At 37.3% G+C, this 18,874-nt stretch overlaps 4 protein-coding genes across 4 annotated transcripts; 1 reads left to right on the top strand and 3 right to left on the bottom strand.

Annotated features, from left to right (window-relative positions):
- Positions 1–831: 831 nt before the first annotated feature.
- On the top strand, positions 832–1,449 carry PHYBLDRAFT_170651 (hypothetical protein; the record flags this gene model as incomplete). The annotated part of the gene is made up of 1 exon (XM_018436393.1): positions 832–1,449. One exon carries the CDS (start codon positions 832–834, stop codon positions 1,447–1,449), a length of 618 nt encoding a protein of 205 aa, XP_018289318.1.
- Positions 1,450–5,413: 3,964 nt separating this feature from the next.
- On the bottom strand, positions 5,414–5,722 carry PHYBLDRAFT_147780 (hypothetical protein; the record flags this gene model as incomplete). The annotated part of the gene is made up of 2 exons (XM_018431949.1): positions 5,414–5,613; positions 5,671–5,722. The coding sequence occupies 2 exons, from the start codon at positions 5,720–5,722 to the stop codon at positions 5,414–5,416; spliced, it is 252 nt and encodes an 83-aa protein (XP_018289317.1).
- A 2,398-nt stretch (positions 5,723–8,120) lies between these two features.
- Positions 8,121–11,411, bottom strand: PHYBLDRAFT_66447 (hypothetical protein; the record flags this gene model as incomplete). Its single annotated transcript, XM_018441642.1, has 7 exons — positions 8,121–9,328; positions 9,456–9,616; positions 9,701–9,971; positions 10,045–10,209; positions 10,330–10,362; positions 10,453–10,625; positions 10,789–11,411. The coding sequence occupies 7 exons, from the start codon at positions 11,409–11,411 to the stop codon at positions 8,121–8,123; spliced, it is 2,634 nt and encodes an 877-aa protein (XP_018289316.1).
- A 5,439-nt stretch (positions 11,412–16,850) lies between these two features.
- Positions 16,851–17,679, bottom strand: PHYBLDRAFT_126049 (hypothetical protein; the record flags this gene model as incomplete). Its single annotated transcript, XM_018429073.1, has 2 exons — positions 17,346–17,679; positions 16,851–17,075 (listed from the first exon to the last, which is right to left on the bottom strand). Coding segments are annotated over exons 1-2 (444 nt in total), but the record flags the coding sequence as incomplete, so codon positions are not given.
- Between the last annotated feature and the right edge of the window lie 1,195 nt (positions 17,680–18,874).

The following is an 18,874-nucleotide window of genomic DNA, read 5'->3' as shown; positions in this document are numbered from 1 at the left end:
TACCTGCTATGATACTTTCAAGACGATTATCAACAAGAGATACAATCAATGAGCCAAGCGCATGATGCAGAAAAGCATCTCAAATGTACAACACATGCCAATTACAAACCTAAGAAACCATGTTTATTTGATATGACTACTACTCAAGATGTGCTTCAGGAAACAAGCGCTTGGCTTTTTTCAATACTATTAAGGTTATAATATATAGTAGATACTATGCAAGTAGAGTATCTACTACCAAGTGGATAGGATATCAAGAATTTCATCGACAGCTATGAGTATTTAATACAGCCATGGGTTGAACACAAGCCAGCATATTATGAGTTGTCCTCAAATTTGGCCGATATATAGAACCAAGATTTGATTAATTGGGTCAACCGGGTCGTATTCAGAGCTGTCAAGAAGAGTAGGCTAAAGCAAGCAATACCGGCAATGTCTGTATAGCAGGGACAAACAACCCACATATATGGTCCAAATACGTGCGCAAGTGATTGCCAATGAAAAGCAAGATTCAATCAAAGGTCATATCATGAGTCTAATTTTAGCAAACTATCAAGTCAAAGTTTGATGAGGACAGAATCAGTCAAGCAGGAAGCCAATATCAGACTGGTTCTAAAACGCAAAAAGAAAAAGTGGATGTTTATATATATATATATATATATATATGTAAAGGAAAAAATTAGAAAAAAAAGAACAAAAAAAAAGAACAAAAAAAAAAGAACAAAAAAAAAGAACAAAAAAAAAAAAAGAACAAAAAAAAAAGAACGAAAAAGAAAAAAAAAGAATAAAAAAAAATTATTAAAGGTGGAATGAGAGGACAGCAACAAAAATATGCAAAGTCTACTGATGCTCACCAATACAATCAACCAAGAAAATCAAGCATTTTGCACGGTGTTCAAGCTACTTGGTGGCCGGTCTCTGACTCACATTAAGAAAATTATATACCCCCGTTCCTACAAAAAATCATGGAAATTCAATCCAGTAGTAAATCTTTCCCGCGAGAAAATTGTGTGTAGCACTATATCCCGCCTCAAGTATTCAAGTGATCAAGTCAATTGTATCAAGCTATCAAAAATGCACCATCAAATTATACAACCCAGGAGCTTACCATTTCATGGGTCGGCCAAAAGCACTTCAAGAATCTCCACTGGGTCAACAATTTCTTCAAATATGAATTTTATGCGTTGGTCAAAGGCCGTAGTTTCATACATAAAAAAAAAGGTTTTGGCAATCCCCGAATGGATTTTGCAGACATTTCTGTGGCACCAGTATATCTATTACAGGCCTCCATCAGCAAGCAAGAAAATATTTCGGAAGGAACTACGGAAACACAATAGCAACAATATAGCTATTCAAAGGAATCCTGCTCTTGGTGTTTTCTCTGAAAAACAACACAAAACAAAACTGAACCCATTTCAGTTGGGCGTCACAAAAATATTACGCTGTTAATTAGAGTATCAAATATCTTAGAACTAATAATATATATATTTCGCAGTTGTATAGTATAGGGTCCAGTGCCTTGTTCAAGTCCAGGAAGGGGGGGTCCATTGTCCAGTCCAATATCCATTCCAATATTTTGTAAAAAAAAAAGAAGAAAAAAAGAAGAAAAAAAATAATATCAAAAACACAAGGCAAAAACAATGTCAAAAACAAAAACAAAAACAATGCATTCGTTAACGAAGCGTCTCTGTATCCACTCAAACTGGAGGGTACTGCTTTCCAAAATCTTTGTTGTCTCAAATCACAATGTGTCCTTTACAAAGTTTCTCTTGGGTCAAGACTGAAGGTGTCCTTTTAAAAAGTCTCTCTCGACTTGAATCGGAATATGTTCTTTCCAAAATATCTCTCCACTCAAGTCAAAAGGCGCTCTTTCCAAAGTCTCTCTTAACTTAAGACTAAAGATGTCTGTTCACAAACTCTCTCTACTAAAATCTGAAGGCGCTTTTTCCAAAGTCTCTCTTCATTCAAGACTGAAGGTGTCCGTTCACAAACTCTCTCTTAGCTCAAATCAGAAGTTGGTCTTTAACAAATTCTCTCAATCCAAATCGGAAGGTGTCCCTTTACCAAGCATCCCTCCGCTCAAATCTAAAGGCGTTTTTTTACAAACTCTCTCTCTCAACTCAAATCGGAAGGTTCTCTTTCACAAAGTCTCTTTTGGCTCAAATCTGTTGATGTCTTTACCAATTCTCAACTCAAATCGGAAGGTTCTCTTTCACAAAACCTTTCTCAGTATCTATGACCATGAACATTATACAAATCATATCAAGTCAATACAAATCAACCCAAATCAATTGAAGACAAGACATATCAAGGCACATCATGTCTATTAAAAAATATCAAAGCAGATTATACTATACAATATAATATAATAGAACATTATATCAAATCAAATCAAATGAAAAAAAGCAAATCATAAAAAATATAAAAAAAGCAAAAAAAAAAAGAAAAAAATCAAATCAAAAAACAAATCAAAAATCAAAAAATAATCAATGGAATGGACTGGCGTTGGACCCCCTCTCCTCTGGATTTGGACAAGACACGAAGAATAAATATAATAGCTAGTAAAATATGGTGCTGACCTGTGACAGCATACACTGGGATTTGGACCATCCCAGCTAATATATATTTATATTTAGAGTAGATCAAATTTTCAAATTATTGATTGTATTTTTGTGAATAAATCATCAAGTTCTTTGATATCCAAACTAAACTACTTTACTTCTAATTCAATTACCTAGTTTTAGCTAATCAAAACTTGAACTCACTGCAAAAAAAGTCTACTTGCACATATGTTAAGAAATAAATACAGAAAGAAAAATTACGATTTTAATTATTCTAGTATGATACTACTTAATATAATAAATTTATTATGACTTAAAAGAGAATTAGCTAACTGAGAAGACATGCAAAATTGCCAGTCAAAATGAATATGTCATGTATTATGCTCTTGATCGCAAGAAAACTTTTGTTTTTCTTATTATTTTGGTATAATATCATAAAGAAGTAGGCATACATACTCAAACATTAGACTTATATATTGCTTAAAGTCATTGTTATATCTCTTTCTCTGTATGTATGTAATGAAAAATATAGCAGTAATAACTGTCATTATCTACAAAACCTTTGAACTCTGCGAGGGATCTATCATGTTTTCTCTTGAGTGTTTCTGAATTCAAAAAGCTAGAGAGATTTGGTGTTATATACTCTTCTGTTGTGTTAAAAGATGTACTGAAAAATCTTATATCTACGCCTTTGATTCTTTCTGTACATTTCTGTAGTAGCTCATTCATGTCAAATTTTCAAGGAAAAAATTATAATTTAGCGTATCAATAACTAAAGCATTTTCCACAAGTGCAAAGCTTTTTATAAACTTGAACTTATCTCGCCAAATCTACACCTTTCTTTTCATGCTAAGTATGTCATCTACTGCCTCAGTCGTTTATACGATTTTTGGCTGTAGAGACTTGAGGTGTATAATAATATTCTGAATTTGGTTTTAATCCCAACAGAAAACATTGTATTTGTGCTGAAAAGTACGGATTGACTTGTTAAATAAGCATACAAACAATATACCATCAACTATAGTATGAGACTCGCTGGTACTCGCAGCTATTTAGGCGAGTTTAGAAAACTTTACACACAACCAACAATTATTTAACGTTATTAACAGTTTCGTAAAAACTACGCAGAATACATTTATATTTATTAAAGGCAACGAACCTATCTTACAATATGTATTCCCTTTAAAAATAAAGTTTGTGTCGCATATTCTAATACAGGAATACAAGGGTTTTTAGTACTACCAAGTTATTTACAGCTACAATCCAATTGCTGACTACAATAATAGTTTGACCAGATTGAGATTCTAAGTCTATAGTGCAAGTTAAGTATTTTTTTTGAAATAATTGCAATATTAAAATTTGAAACAAAAAGAACAAGCTTGGAGATAAAGCAATACTTTATTATTTCATAAAGAGAGAGAAATATTAATACCAAATGACCTTTTTTTTTCCTATAAAAATAATATCGTCATCTTATAGTATTTCTCTTTGTAAAACATAATTTTTGCAAAAGTAAATTATTTGCTTTTTTGTAAGTAGAATATCCAATACAGTCTTAAATGTACATTCTGATAAAGCACCCAAGTTATTGCTGCTGTAAAATTGGTATTACAATTGTCAATTAATCAACCTTTGTAATAAACAACTTGATATTGGTCTTGAGTAAACTGAAGGCACAATTAGACCATTTGTTTTTGTTCTATATCTAACATAACTCTCGGTATTTAATGTATGTTACATAGCTTGAAATAATTGGTTTGTCAATGCCAATTGAACCTTCTAATAAAAGGATAGACTTTGGTCTCTTCTGTAGTATTCATTTGCTAATTGTTTTCACTTTTATTAATATATAACTACAGTTAGTATCTAGAGTTCTTTAAAAAAAATTAAAAAAAAAGCTAGGTAGGTCTGTTATGTTTTGCATCATCGACACAACGTAACTTATGGCAATCCTTCGTATTCACTTGGAAAATCACCTTGATACCTCCAATTATTGGTATAACCTCATTTCAATAAAACTCAATCTCGAACTCAAAATTCCGCCACCTACCATATTGTGATAATTCAGATAATATACATTTATACTTTTTATCTTGTTTTTCGCTTTTCTACCTAATACCCTTATAGCACTTTGAGATATTATAAGTTTATCTCCTAGTGACTTGCGGGTCTCATTTATGTCTACTTGTACAAGCAAAAGAAAAACAAATCTCTTTGTACGCTCGAATAAAAAGCGCACAGACCAGTTTAGAGTAACCTACAAATCGCCGTTATAGAGACTTGTACTCCACTTTAAGAGTTATTGCTATACCGATTAAAACTAAACCCTTCATTACTCTTTTTACTTCTTTGCTTCTTTGCTCTAATTTACTTCACTTTGCAACATTTATTTGATTAAATCTATAAGCTGCTCCTACTGTCATAGAACAGTTACACAATCCTACTAAAAAGAGTATACAGCTATGTCACTGCTCTGACGTGAGAGGCAAAAAACACCCCTGGCAAAAAAAAGCGCAGTCCCAAACTTTAGTCGCAGACTGCGGGTATATCAAAATAAAGCCCATTCAACCGACACGGTTTTCTTCTCTTTAGCTTTTTTTATACTCTGGAGACGGGTACCCCCTGATTGCCTGTAGTTGAGTTTGACGCGCTACCTATGGGTCGATTGGGAGACATTCTTTTTCCATTCTGTGCAGGAAAAAGCGGAAGTGCGTCGTCTCTAGCTTCTTGGTTAATTCTTAGAGGCGCAGATCAACATTGTTCTGAATTGTGAATTTAATTGTATAATTTCTGAAACAATGGCGACGAGCAATGTTTAAAAAAAGCTGCCGCCGAGTTAGCATCATGAAAGTTTATTGAGTGGAGGACGGGGAGGAAGTGGAGTTTACTGCCGACTCTTCATGAAATCCTTGTTCGAAGCTCTCTGGAACTGACGGTGTTGCTTGGTAGTCGAACACGCTGGACCCTGCTACTTTGTGGTAGGTTTCTCTGGTACGTTCGCAGGCCCTTCTCAGTGATGAGATAGGGTAGTTGGGATGAACCCGGTTGTTGTCTTACGCCACGGATTAACACCATTCCCACACCTCCTTCGCTACCAAGTCAGGTTTACGTCCTGAGGGAGATTGAGCCGCGTAATGCGGGGACAAAGAACTTGGTGTCATGCTTTTTATTTTTTTACATTAGTAAAAAAACATTAAGTGAAATCATATAAAATAAAATAGCTTCTTTATGTATATCTTTAATAAATAAATAAAATAATTTTTAAACTGTTGTTGACTAATAAATAAAATAATTTTTAAACTGTTGTTGACTAATAAAAAAAATACGCGTTCAAACTTTTTTTTTACTTGATTGAAGAGGTTAATGTTGTAATTAGGAAGTCTCATTAATAAGAAAAATTAATTTAGTTAAATAAATCTAAAGATTAATATAATATAATATAATATGTGTGCTCTTATCATTGTGTTGATTACTGTGTTTCATTGTATATACTTTTCTTTTTGTCTATAAAGTCTATAAAGAAAAATCGGAAGAGTTCTTGAGAATGCCATTGGCGTGAAATGTATAATTGAAGTTGGGTAATCCGGATGGGCATTGTGAATGGCATGCATTGGAATGAGAGAAAGAAAGAGAGAGATGGGAAAAAATAAAATGATAAAATGATTAAAGAAATGTGTGTTTGAAAGAGAGACAGAAAAGACGTAGTGAATTGAATACACAAGCAAATGTCCTCATTGTATTTACAGTGTGTACAAAAAACGTTCAATTTGGAAGTATTTATTAAACAAACATTTTTACCTATAAGCATTTTTATAGTATAGTCTTTAAAGATTGAGCTGACAGAAATTAGCGTATATTGTACTATTGAATTGCATAGAGTAAAGTGAAGGCTCGATACATGCATGCCAGTTATTGGACCCAATATATTGATAGAGTTTATTTAGATTCTAGTGCTCAAAAGATACTGTCCTGTGCTAATAATGTGGTGCTGAGCTGCGACAATATGTACCGAGACCTGGATAGATCCAATTTTCATTTTTATTTTTATTTTTATTTTTAGGATTATATAAAGCCTTTAAACTTCTTGTGGTTATTCCTGTGAGTAAAGGTTTGTAGCTTTAAAACCAAAATATTATATATACACACTAAATATTTATAATGAATAACGGTTTTATACCTTTTCTTCTTCTTCTTCTTCTATTTGCTAAATTCTGATTGACTTTCCAAATATTCATTTACTTGTCTTAAAATTGTTGTTATTACCATTATCTTGAAAGTAAAAGATTGATAGGTATATTTGATTGCATTACACAAGATCGGATGAGCCTGGTGAGTCTGGACGCAGAGTTATGTTTATATATATATATATATACTTGGACCAGGGGGTGGGTCCATTATTTTGTTTTCGCCACACTCGTCAAGTTATTATAGGGCAAAGTAGTTTATACATATAAAGGACATGTCGTCAGAATGACCTTAGTATATATAAATAATATTCATCAAACCGCCTTTTATGGGATACCCACTAATGCTAATGTACGAGGTACAGTCCTTACTGCGTTGTATAATCCTTTTTTTAAAACAGAAAGTAGTGTAAGGACTAGATCATATATATACTAATCAGTAAGAAACTGTTCTTGATGTAGTACCCAAAGGCTATCGATCATAGGAACACAATGCTTTCTTGTGGAAGGGTACGATGCTTCAATTTTAACCGAGCAACCTCAGATAGGACATAATTTCCGGGACCCAATGATTTTAATATAGCATGAAACTTTTGTTTATATATATATATTCGTATGTATTTATTCTATGTATGCAAGGAAATAAATATAAACAGGGACTCTACCAGCTACATGTCCACCATATTTGCTGTGGTTATTTGCTTGTAATGCGCAAAAACACGCACATCTATATATAAAAATCATTCGAAAACGTCATGTTTTTTTTTAAAGAAAAAAAAAAAGATCACTCCAGCTCGATCCATTCTTGGAATGGGCGTCACAACTATAGATAGATTTTGTTTTGGGCAATATCTGACCCAGGAAATCAGGTTGTTCGGTTTGATCTACGCTACCCAGATTCCTGGATGAACAAGGCCCATTTTAGCTTTCTTTTCTTTTTTTTTCAGCTTCATATTTGTAGTACAGTGGGCGAGTCCAATTTTATACCCATTTGTCTATTAATTACACTATTAAATCAATCAATTATGCTATCTCTTCATTCATTCATTTATTTCTTGACTTTAGTATTGTGTGCATGCCAAATTTGAGAAAATTACTTATTGGTGCCTCTTGTGTCGTTCTTGAGCTACCCACCAACATGTTGCTACTTTTATACTACCTTAATATCATTTGCGTGTCTCCCTTCTCTCCCCTGGCTGTAATAATATTTACAGCATTAAACACCAAATAAGGTACATATCTATGTATGTATAAGACACTATCACTAAACAACAAATGTTGCTTATCCTATATTTCTCCATTAACACACACACACACACACATATATATATATATATATATATATTATCTATAAAGAATATGTCTGGTTTGTTCTCTACAACTTGGATTCGGACAAACGTCTCTGGTGTGACCTATTTCGTGTTCCTGTTTGTGCTTCATAGTCCGGGATCATTTCATCAATTGATCTACCCCTCGGTTCATCCCGCCGGATTGCTTTGTCCAGTTCTTTAAAAATCTCGTTATCGACATAATATGCCTGTAAAAGCTTTTCCATCAATTGCATGCGTTCTTCTATCTGATGAAATCGTCTTTCAGAGTTTGTTTCTGGCACCGTATCGTTTTCTAGCAACTGACTATTGACATCTTGCCGATTGAGACTCACGACTGTCTCGGACGAAGGACTGGTATGGAGATTTGAAATTCTGTGAACAAGCGGAATAGACTTGTACGGATAATTGAATTCGTTTCGTAAGCTTCGGTCAATTGAGGTCTTGAAAGACCCAAACGCAAATCGTTGCACTATTCCCCAGGGTGATGTTGGACGGAAACCAAAGAGCACTAGCTGAACAGCTGCCATAAGACTGATTACACCACCCAAAGAACCGATCATATTCAAGACAGTAGACATTGCTTTTTCTTGCGATATCATGGTAACGTATTCATTTGGAAACACCCGGAGTGTACTGACGTGGTATTTTCCTCTCGCCTTGATAGAATCACTGACCACACCAGGGCGATAGATTGTGCTGATCTCCGGGATGTGATCATAATCTTGTAAGAAACCAATCTTGTTCCACTTGTTGTCTACGAGGTACTGGTGATCTTGTATCTGGTAACTCAACGTGGAGACTGTTTTGGGATACACACTGTGAACATTGATGGCGTATCTGTCGTCTAGATCGGCTACAATCCAGTCATTCACCTGTTTGTCTGACATTTTTTGGCCAACATCAGTTGTCTTTACACCATAGATGCCCACATTAGGGTCCATACCCGGAGGATAGATAGTAGTGTGGATGGCACCATTTACGCCAGGATCTCCATACAAAGCAAATATCAAGGTTGTTCCTAGTCCTTGTTGACCAGCATCCTCGACAAGATTGAATCGCTTTGGGGGTGCAAATAAGAAGCAGGATACATCGCCAATTCGATCCGAGAAAGCTGGTTGGTGAACAGACATGTCGAGACCGGTCACGAAATCCACACAGTCGTAACCTTCATCGGTTGAGCAGAGGAGATGTGGACGATCACTTGACTTGGCACCGGCGCTATTATTCCATCCGTCAAAACAGAACCGGATATCTGCAAGATCAATATAGAGAAGTGAATTATGATTGAGTGTCAAAATTGTATATATGTATTATTTGAAAAGGTTGATCCACTCTTAATCTCAAGTCATTTTTTCTTTATTTTTTTTTATTCTTTTTACCTGGTGATTGTATAGTTGAAGAGCTAGACTTGAGTACAACGGTAGCTTTGGTACTATCAGATATTTCCCGAATTGCATACGCAAAATAAAATGCCAATAGACCTAAAGAAATACACCGTGAAGACAGACGAAATCCTTCTGTCCAAGTAGGTTCTCCAAATCTAAGAACAAAAGGCAAAAAAAAAATCGATATATACATTTAATTGATTCGTGCTTCATAAATTAGGGCTCCTGTGAAAAAATACCTTGGACTCCAGATAATTCCATTGTACACAAGAAGAGGCCAAGTCTTTACTTGGCTCCAAAACTTAAAGGCACAGAAAATCATAAGAACTACACACACACCAGCCAGACTGATGCCAACTATTGCGCTGGTTGACAGTATACTGCCTTTTTTGTCTTTTTTTCTGTTTGGGTACACAAGCTCGTCACTGTCCTTGAGCCAGCTGTATATACTATTGTCAGTATTGAAACGAAGTATATTGAAGTCGTTTCTAGAAATAGTCATTGCCTGACCTACATGTGAATATTAAGGGTTGGTTTCTGTGGGTATAAAGGATCGCACGTTAAATAAATATATATTTATTACCAAAGAATATCATCAGCAGATCATCAGCTACAAATGCCATTGAAGCTTGATTACGAGGACCCGGTGGGAATCCTGTGATGTTTGGTTCAATCCAGGTCCAAGTCATAGTGTCGAGTACATAAAAATCGTTTAATAGCTCTTGGTAAACATCATCTGTGTACAATCCTGAATAGTTATTCAAAACAATTAATAAAAATAATAATAATAATAATGAAAGTTTCTTTTAGACTACTACAAAAGAATCTATGTATCTATGTAAGTCTTAATATTATTATTATTATTTACCTCCAAATAAAAAGATATATCTTTGAGTTGGGTCTACATAATGAATGATAATAAAAGTAGTTAGAATTTGAATACTAGGGATACAAGCAAAGGGTGTATATGTGTATGTCTTTATAATCTTACCTAATAAGGCACCAGCATTTGTACGTGCTAGAAAACTTGCTCCTCCGGTATGTACAGTTTCCCAGGTATCGGTATTTGTGTCGTAGAGCAATACTTGGTCTGGGGGTACTTGTATTAATCCTTCTGTTGCGAGTCTACCGATTCTTCCGGTAGCATAAACAATCGTACCATTACTATTTGTTTGTATGTTTTAAATATATATATATATATATATATTAAAATAAAATGTAGCGTGAGAATAGAGAGTTAGTATCAATAGCAATAATAGTATTCATATCATATCCTTTGATTATTCATTTTCTCTTTATAAAAAATAAAAATAAAAATAAAAATTACGGAAGAGCTATGGCAGTGTGAGAGTTAACATATATCAAATCTGGTTGAGTGAGATTGGTGAACAGATTGGTGTTTGGGTCAAAGGAGTACATTTCATTAAGAATTGCACTTGTATTCATGTCGGCTCCACCGTATATGTAGATCTTGTTGTTCGGTGCTAATGTAACCGAATAATCTTTGCGTGCAGGTGGCCAGACTGCACCAGTTGGAGGTTCAAGCTTTGTCCAGGATGCAAGAGGATCATTTAAGTTGTAGGTGTAGATCTGGAAAGTATCCGGGAACTTGTATTCAACGTATCTTCCAATAAACAGTATGATGGTCTCGTTGTCAGGCAGAAGAATGATGTTGGACACAGTGCACATGGGACCTGGTGTCTGTTGGGACACATTCTGGTAAATGATATCTCCAGAATCCGACAATGAGACAGAGGTAAAAAGGTTAGAGTAAGGGTGATCGTATATTTCGCCTCCGTATGTGTAGACCACATTGTCGTGGACAAGAGTGGCAGCTCCAGATCGACGTTTGATAGACCCAGCGAATTCGAGTGGCAGATCGTAAGATGCCTCGATAAGACTCAAAAGAGTCAAGCCAGCCAGAAAGACACCCCAGATCAAGTAATTCATAATTGATCTGTCTGTCTCAAGGAACTATAAGTCTGTCTTGAATTTATAGATCTATATATACCTTTATTTATTTATTTATTTTAAAAAAGAGGAAGTATGAGCCCACAGAGCTCATGTACTATAACCATAAGAAAATTCTTCAGCTCATCAACTCTCTCACACAAAGCCGTAGTAATTGTGTATCCTAGTACATGCATGACTGATCAAATGGTAAAAGAGACTCAAATAGACAAACATGATCCTCAAATCAACACTGCCAAAAACAGCGTACTTATAAATATATACATTATGAGTGGGCGTATTAAATGTTCCACATACACACATATACACAAAAGAGCATTTTAGTAGTACAGACAGAAGCCGTCTGTTGTGACAATTTGTAAAGATTGTAAAGAAGTTCTGTGTCAATGTATATCAGTCATCCCAAAGCCACACTATAGATTAATCGAGCAACCCATTTCAAAGGCCAATTCTGTGTGCTTGGTTGAAATATTATTATTAGTTTTAAAAAGACCAAAACTCAAGGTTCTGATTGGTGTATTGTTATTAATATCCATAAACCTTGTAAAGACAAAAAGAAGTGTATATTTTCTTTCTTTTATTTCTTTTTTTTTATAGGTTACCTTGGAGATTTTTGAGTTTTTGAGTACAAGACTCGTTGTATATTAGCCACACAAATATTCTGCCGTTATTCTAATATATATATTCTAGTTATGACTTTTCAAGTGTACATAAATATATAAAGAACCTTCTTAGTACCAGCAGCAAAAAAAAAATATTGCCCCACATTTTCTAGAACATAGCATGTGTGTGTAAGGAAGAGAGAGAAATACAGGTTACACGTGTACAGACCGACCCCCTCACAGGTCGAATAAAATAAAAAGAACAAAAAGAAAATCACTCCAAATAATAATTTGTACATTTTCTTTTTACCAGGTACTGTGAAGTTTGAAAGTGGCTCAAAGGTGCATATAGCGTTATTTGTCAGCCACACACACACACACACATGTATAGTTATCAACTTTATAAGAATTATGATTTGACATACAATACAATACGCTTCTTTACAAGTTTAATAATTATTTATTGATAATTTTCGTTTGTATGTAAATATAAAGGTTGAAATTAATCAAGAAATTCGATGTTGATAAAGTCCAATGCTTGTATAGAGAAATCCAATCTATTCCTGGATAGATCCTGAATAAACCTATATTTATTTCATTATTTGTATATAAGATCAATTTGATTTATTACATACACACACACACAGACATATATATATATATATATGAAGTGTGCCTGTCGTAATACGATTATATTCACTTTTATACTCTTTCAAATGTACCAACCCCACCCATTATACCATTCACACCTTACTAGATTATACTATATGATATTGTACTAGGGGTTCTGTTTTCATTACTTTTATGTTTTGTACGTTTTGTATATTACTTGGTCAATTTTACATTTAATGATTCTCTTATAATTATCATTATTGAAGTTACTATTTTGTATAAAATATTGAGCCAAAAAAAAGAAAGAATCTAGTGTGACAAGTTTAATTGGAACAAGAAGAACAATTTAACAAATGAGCAAAGTTGAAAAAAAAGGATCAACTTGTATTAATTAAAATAAGTTAAAATATAAAAAAAAAATTAAAAAATTAAAAAGAAAAAAAAATACACATCATGATGACTTCATTAAATGACTATAACCTCCGCAACTTTTCAAGCAAAAGAAAGAAAAAAAATTAAATAAATTATATACTCAAAGATAATTCGAGTATTGAATATTGACTATTGACCATTGACCATTGACCATTGAGTATTTTAGTCTAAAGGGAAAACATCATGATGGCATCAATATAAACTATTATTATTATTTTTAAAAGAAAAAATCATATAAAAATTCAAGCATCCTTTGAACGTCTTTTTTTTTAATACATCTCTTCTTTCTATAATATCTTTCTTTACTCCATATATATAAAAGAATTATAGCTGTATATTTCAAATACTTACTTACTTACTTACTTACTTACTTACGTACATACATACATTTATACATAAATCCATTTAAACACACATATAAAATATTATAAAAATGCTCAAATCTCCAATCACATTTCTGTCCATCGCAGCAGCTGTGGCCATGGTGTCTCCTTCTGTTGAAGCCAAGGGTAAGTTTATTCTATAACTACAAGAGCAAGGTATACTCAACAATGCAAGATCAACCCTTTATAGTCGGTCAAACAAGTGTAGAAGACATCAGCTCTTGGACTTCGGATCAGGTCAGCCAGTTCTTCGACAAGTACAACATTGCCTATGACAAGTCTTCTTCAGATTCACTCTTGGATACCGTCAGACAATACAAGACCGCTGCCGAGTCTACTGCAAAGCTGTTTGGTGACAAGGTCGACAAGCTGCTTGATGGCATCAAGATCAACCTAAAGAAAAACAAGAACATCAGCGAAGCCAATGCCGATGCTCTGATCAACACACTCCAGCATGAGCTCCGTCAACTCGAACTCCATGGTGCATTGGCTGGCGACCAGCTCCAGGAGCATCTGGACCAGATCCAAGCCAAGGTTCTAAAACAGAAATATCTTACTGCAGCCGAGTGGCAGACAGTTGCGTCCGAAATCAAGCACGGCCTGACCAACACCCACCCGACCTGGTACCAGAAGTTCTTTGGCCAGCCCACCAAAAAGGCCCAGGAAACCTACTGGGATGACTCGTTCCAGCACTGGCTGGCCGGTATCTACAAGCGTCTGGAATCAAACCAGAAACTCACCAAGGCACAGCTCGAGTCGATTGGCCAGGCCGTCAAGTCTGCATTGACGACAGGTGAGGTAACCCGAATTGGCGATGACCGTTGGTGGAACAGTCTGCAGCGCAGTGTAGAACAGCAATCCAAGCTCAGCACAGACCAGGCCAAGGCGGCCCTGGATTCAATCCGGTCTGACGTCAATGCCTACAAGATCTTTGCGGTCGACTATGCAGGAAAGGGCTATGACCAGTCCCAGGAGTTCATCAACATGGCCTCGGACAAGCTCAAGCAGTCGGGCTACCTGACCCAGTCCACCGTCAACGGTCTCTTTGAACGCCTGCGTCAGCTAGTCGTCGGACCGCCCAACCAAGCCGCCCTTGCATCGGCCGCTTCAGCATCAGCCTCAAAGTCCGCCTCGGGTGCATTTGCATCAATCAAGTCTGTTGCGTCGTCTGTGTCGGCCGACTGGGAAGCCTCGTCTCGCTCAGCAGCCGCGTCCCGGACTGCGGCCGCAAACTACAACTCTGCTGCGTCCTATGCTGCCTCTGCCACCGATGCGGCCGGATCCTATGTACAGCATGCGACCAATGCCGCAGGATCGCTTGCCGACGAAGCCAACCGATCGATCGGGTCCGTCGTAGGAGCGGCCGGTAATGCTGCCCACCAGGCCACCGATGCGGCCGGCCGTGCTGCCTATGCTGCGTCTGCCTCTGCTGCGTCTGCAGCTGGCTATGCGACCGATGCGGCTGGATATGCTGCCTATGTTGCTGCCGAGTCTGCCGCGTCTGCTGCCAACCACGCCACCAATGCGGCCGAATCTGCTGCCAATGCTGCGTCGGCGTCTGCAGCTTCGGCTGCCAACTACGCCACCGATGCGGCCGGTCGTGCTGTCTACGATGCGTCGGCGTCTGCATCATCTCTGCATGCCCAGGTGACCGACACAACCGAGGGCTGGAAGCAGTCGTTTGCAAACTACTGGCACCAGAAGGAACGAAACACATGGCGCAAGATCGGGTACACCGAGGCACAGCTGGATTGGATCCAGAACACCTTGACCCAGTCAATCCGGGACCGAAAGTCGCTTGCACGCAACCACGTTGCCGATGTCTTGGCTGCAATCCGCAACTATCTCCACAAGGCCAAGGTTCAGTCGACCAGCCAGATTGACCAGCAAATGTCAAAACTTGAGCGCCTCTTTGATGTCTGGAGTGCCTCTACTCGTGATGAGCTATAAAGGAAATATATTATAGTATAGTATATATTGTTGCTTTCTATTTCTCTTGTGTATATTAAAATCAAACAAACAAATAAATAAATAAATAAATAAATAAATTTTTAGCAAACAAAAAAAAATGTTATATATATATATATTTCTTTTGCCACCATTAGGTTTTTTTTTAAAAGGGGCTGTAAAATATATAGAAAATAGTAGGGAAGAAATGAAGATAATTTTCTTGGATATTATATTATATTATTTATATTAAAAAAAATGAAAGGGAAAACAAGGGTTTAGAATAATAATAATGGTAGTGATTTGACTAGCAAATAAAATAAATAATAGAAAAAAAAAAGAGCTCATCAAAATTGATAAATAGATAATATACGTATATATTATACTTGAAAGAAGAAACAAAATAAGGAAGGGAAAAAAGAAGAGAAATCAAAGGAAATAAATAATAATAATAATAATAATAATAATAATAATAATAATAAGGCCAAGGGAATCAAGTAAGGCTTCTTGAATTCTTTTTATAAAAGTTTGCTTTGGTAAGAGTGAAGAAGTAAAGAAGTAAGTAAGGAAAGAGGAGGAGGTAATGATATATATATATATATATATTTTGGAAGTTAGAATTTAAAATATTATTATTATTATTTTAAAAAAAAAGTAGTGGTAGTGGTGGTGGTGGTGGTGGTGGTGGTGGTGGTAGTAAAGTGGAATATAGATAGAAAGGGTAAAAAAATAAAAGAAAAGATCAAATAGTGGATATTTTGTTGTTTTTGTTTTTGCTTTTTTTTTGTTAAGAATAAATAAATAAATAATAATGATAATAATAATAATAAGAGGGATTGATAATCACAATAGTCTTTAAAGCGTCTTGTAATATAAAAGAAGAGCATAAAGAAGTTGTCTGATTACTATAAAAGTCAATAATCAAAACACAAAGAAAAAGAGAGGGAAAGAGAGAGAGAGAGAGAGAGAGGTGGATAGATATATAATAGATAGATAAATAGTGTAAGGTAAGATAAAGTAAAGTAAAGTAAAGTAAAGGTTAAGCCAGGCAAGGCAGTGTGTATTAAAAGAGGTATAAAAGCAAAATAAAATAAAATAAAATAAAATCAAAAAAAAAATATAAAGAAAAGTTGGGTATTTTTTTTTTGTTCTCTTCTTCTTCTTCTTGTTGTTGTTGCTGGTTATTATTATATTATTATTCTTCTGTTTTTGTTTGTGTTTTTTTTTTGGTTTTTGAACCTTTATACTTCTTCTTCTTTGATGACATCTTCAAGAACACTGCTGCTGGCTCCACTGCTTACAGTGCTGACACGTTTACTACTGCTATTGGTTGGGTTGTCGGTGTCTTTCTTTGTACCATTCACGCTGTTTTCGGTTGGACGAGGAGATAAGGGCGTACTGGGTTCCTGGGGTGCATGGGTCGACATGTAACCACCCTTGCCACTCAAATCCAGGGTCTCGAGCAAGGCATGATAGATACACTTGTATGCCCAGACACTACCCTTCATGCGACGAATGTCGACAATGTACAAACCAGGCAAGTTCTTGATCTTGCACAACTCCACACTGAACCGGACTTCCTCTCCAGAATCCACCACCGGATCGCCGTACACCGTCTCGGTTGTCTCGGATACTCCGGACACCTGGGATCCAGTTACGATGATGTCCTCCGCATTACCATTACCATTACCACTAGCAACAATTGCTTCACTGCTACTATTGTTATCCTGACTAACGACTGCTGGTGCATTTACATTTGTCGTGGCTCCACTCGTCCGGCGCAACAGCATTCTCAACGGAGTGCCTGAACTCATCCGGCGTTTCTTTTGGTCCTCGGTCATCAGCAGCATACTCTGGCGGCGGCTCTGCTGCGAACGCTGGTCAGCAGCCATCATCGACATCATCGCGCCAGATGCCGAGGACTGCGATAACGAGACAGGCGCGGCCTTGCGCTTGCGGCGGGTGCACTTTAGCTTGTACTCGCCATCGCGCTTCACATCAATACCCATACTTCCTAATGCCTGTTTGACCTGGACAAATACTTCGTGGGGCGGGCGCGAAGTCAGCGCGTCCTGGTCGACCGCACCATGGTGGGTGCGCAGCTTGGAGTCGTTGAAATCAACCGCGTACGAGCCCAAGGCCTTTCCGATATGCATAGCACGCACCGGATGGGACGGGTGCAGGTGGTCATTAGCACCGTTGGGCGTATGAGCCGCCCCACCCAATCGACTACTACTGTTGTTGTTTCCGAAAATCCCAGACTCTTTGCTGCTCTGGGGTTTCTTCTTGAACCAGTCCATGATCTTCTTGCCCGCACTACGGTGCTTCTCTTTCTCAAGCGCAGACGATGTCACGGATTGCTCGGACACCGAGGGCATCATGACCAGTCTTTCTTGCTGGGTCTTTGGATCCAAAGTCTTGGATTCCACCGGTTTTGGTTCGTTGGCCCCCCCAGCCGCGGTTTGGGACTGGTGGCGAGTGTTGCGACGAGCGAATGGCATGGTGCGTTTACCAGCCTGAGGAAGACCATTGACTCCATTAGCACCATTAGTATGATTGTTAGTGTTATTGGAACGTTTGGTATTGTCATCGTGGCCAATGTAGTCTGTGACAGAGTTGACCAGCAAACTCAGAGCCTTGCGACGAGTACCACGCACAGGATGAGATGTGCCGATGGTCGGTTGAGGGGTGACACGAGATGACGTCTGGGTCTGACCATTTTGTTGATGTAACTGCTGTTGCAACTGTTGTCTTGGGAAAGCTCCATTAAAGGGTGTACTAACACTAACTCCGCCTGGCGCAGGGGCCGTTGTTCCTGTTCCTGATCCTGTTGTTGCTCCTGTTGTTGCTCCTGTTGTCGTTATTCCTTCGGAACGGGGGTTACGTTGGATACTAGAGAGGAACTTTGCTTGCAGGATTGATCCGGTCGGTGCCTGGCTTTCGGGCATCATCGAGTGTGGGCGTGGAGCACGAGCAGACGGTTTGCGAGGAGTGCTTGAGTTGCTGGTCTTTGTGACTGCAGTTGTACTGGTGCTAGTACTGGTGGAAACAGGAATGGCCGAGGGAGACAATAAGGCCGACTGATGATGATGATTAGAAGAGCTTTGTTGTCTAGGAGTACTTTGGGAGTGAGTGGCCAAGAAGTGAAGAATCCGGTTGGTAGTTTTGCTGGGAGACGGAACTGGTGCCGGATCAGGCATGGTAGGCACTTCTTGGCTGTTTTTGTCGCTGTTAGTATCATTAGTACCAAGATTGTTATGATGGTTATGGTGGGCTGCAGGTAATTCGAAAGAGGAAATATCCCTGTTATGAGGGTCGAGACTTCCTGTGGTTTTGGTTTTGGTTTTGGTACTGGGATTTTTGGATATTACTACTGCTTCTCGTGGTTGTGTTTCTGCTGCAGTTGACTGTGATAGTGATGATGATAATAATAAGGAAGGTGATGATGTTGATGACGATGATTGGG

The sequence above is a fragment of the Phycomyces blakesleeanus genome (assembly GCF_001638985.1).
Source record: "Phycomyces blakesleeanus NRRL 1555(-) unplaced genomic scaffold PHYBLscaffold_16, whole genome shotgun sequence".
In the NCBI taxonomy this organism is placed as follows: Eukaryota; Fungi; Mucoromycota; class Mucoromycetes; order Mucorales; family Phycomycetaceae; genus Phycomyces; species Phycomyces blakesleeanus.
The sequence above is the reverse complement of the archived record's forward strand: the minus strand, read 5'-3'. Positions and strand labels throughout refer to the sequence as shown.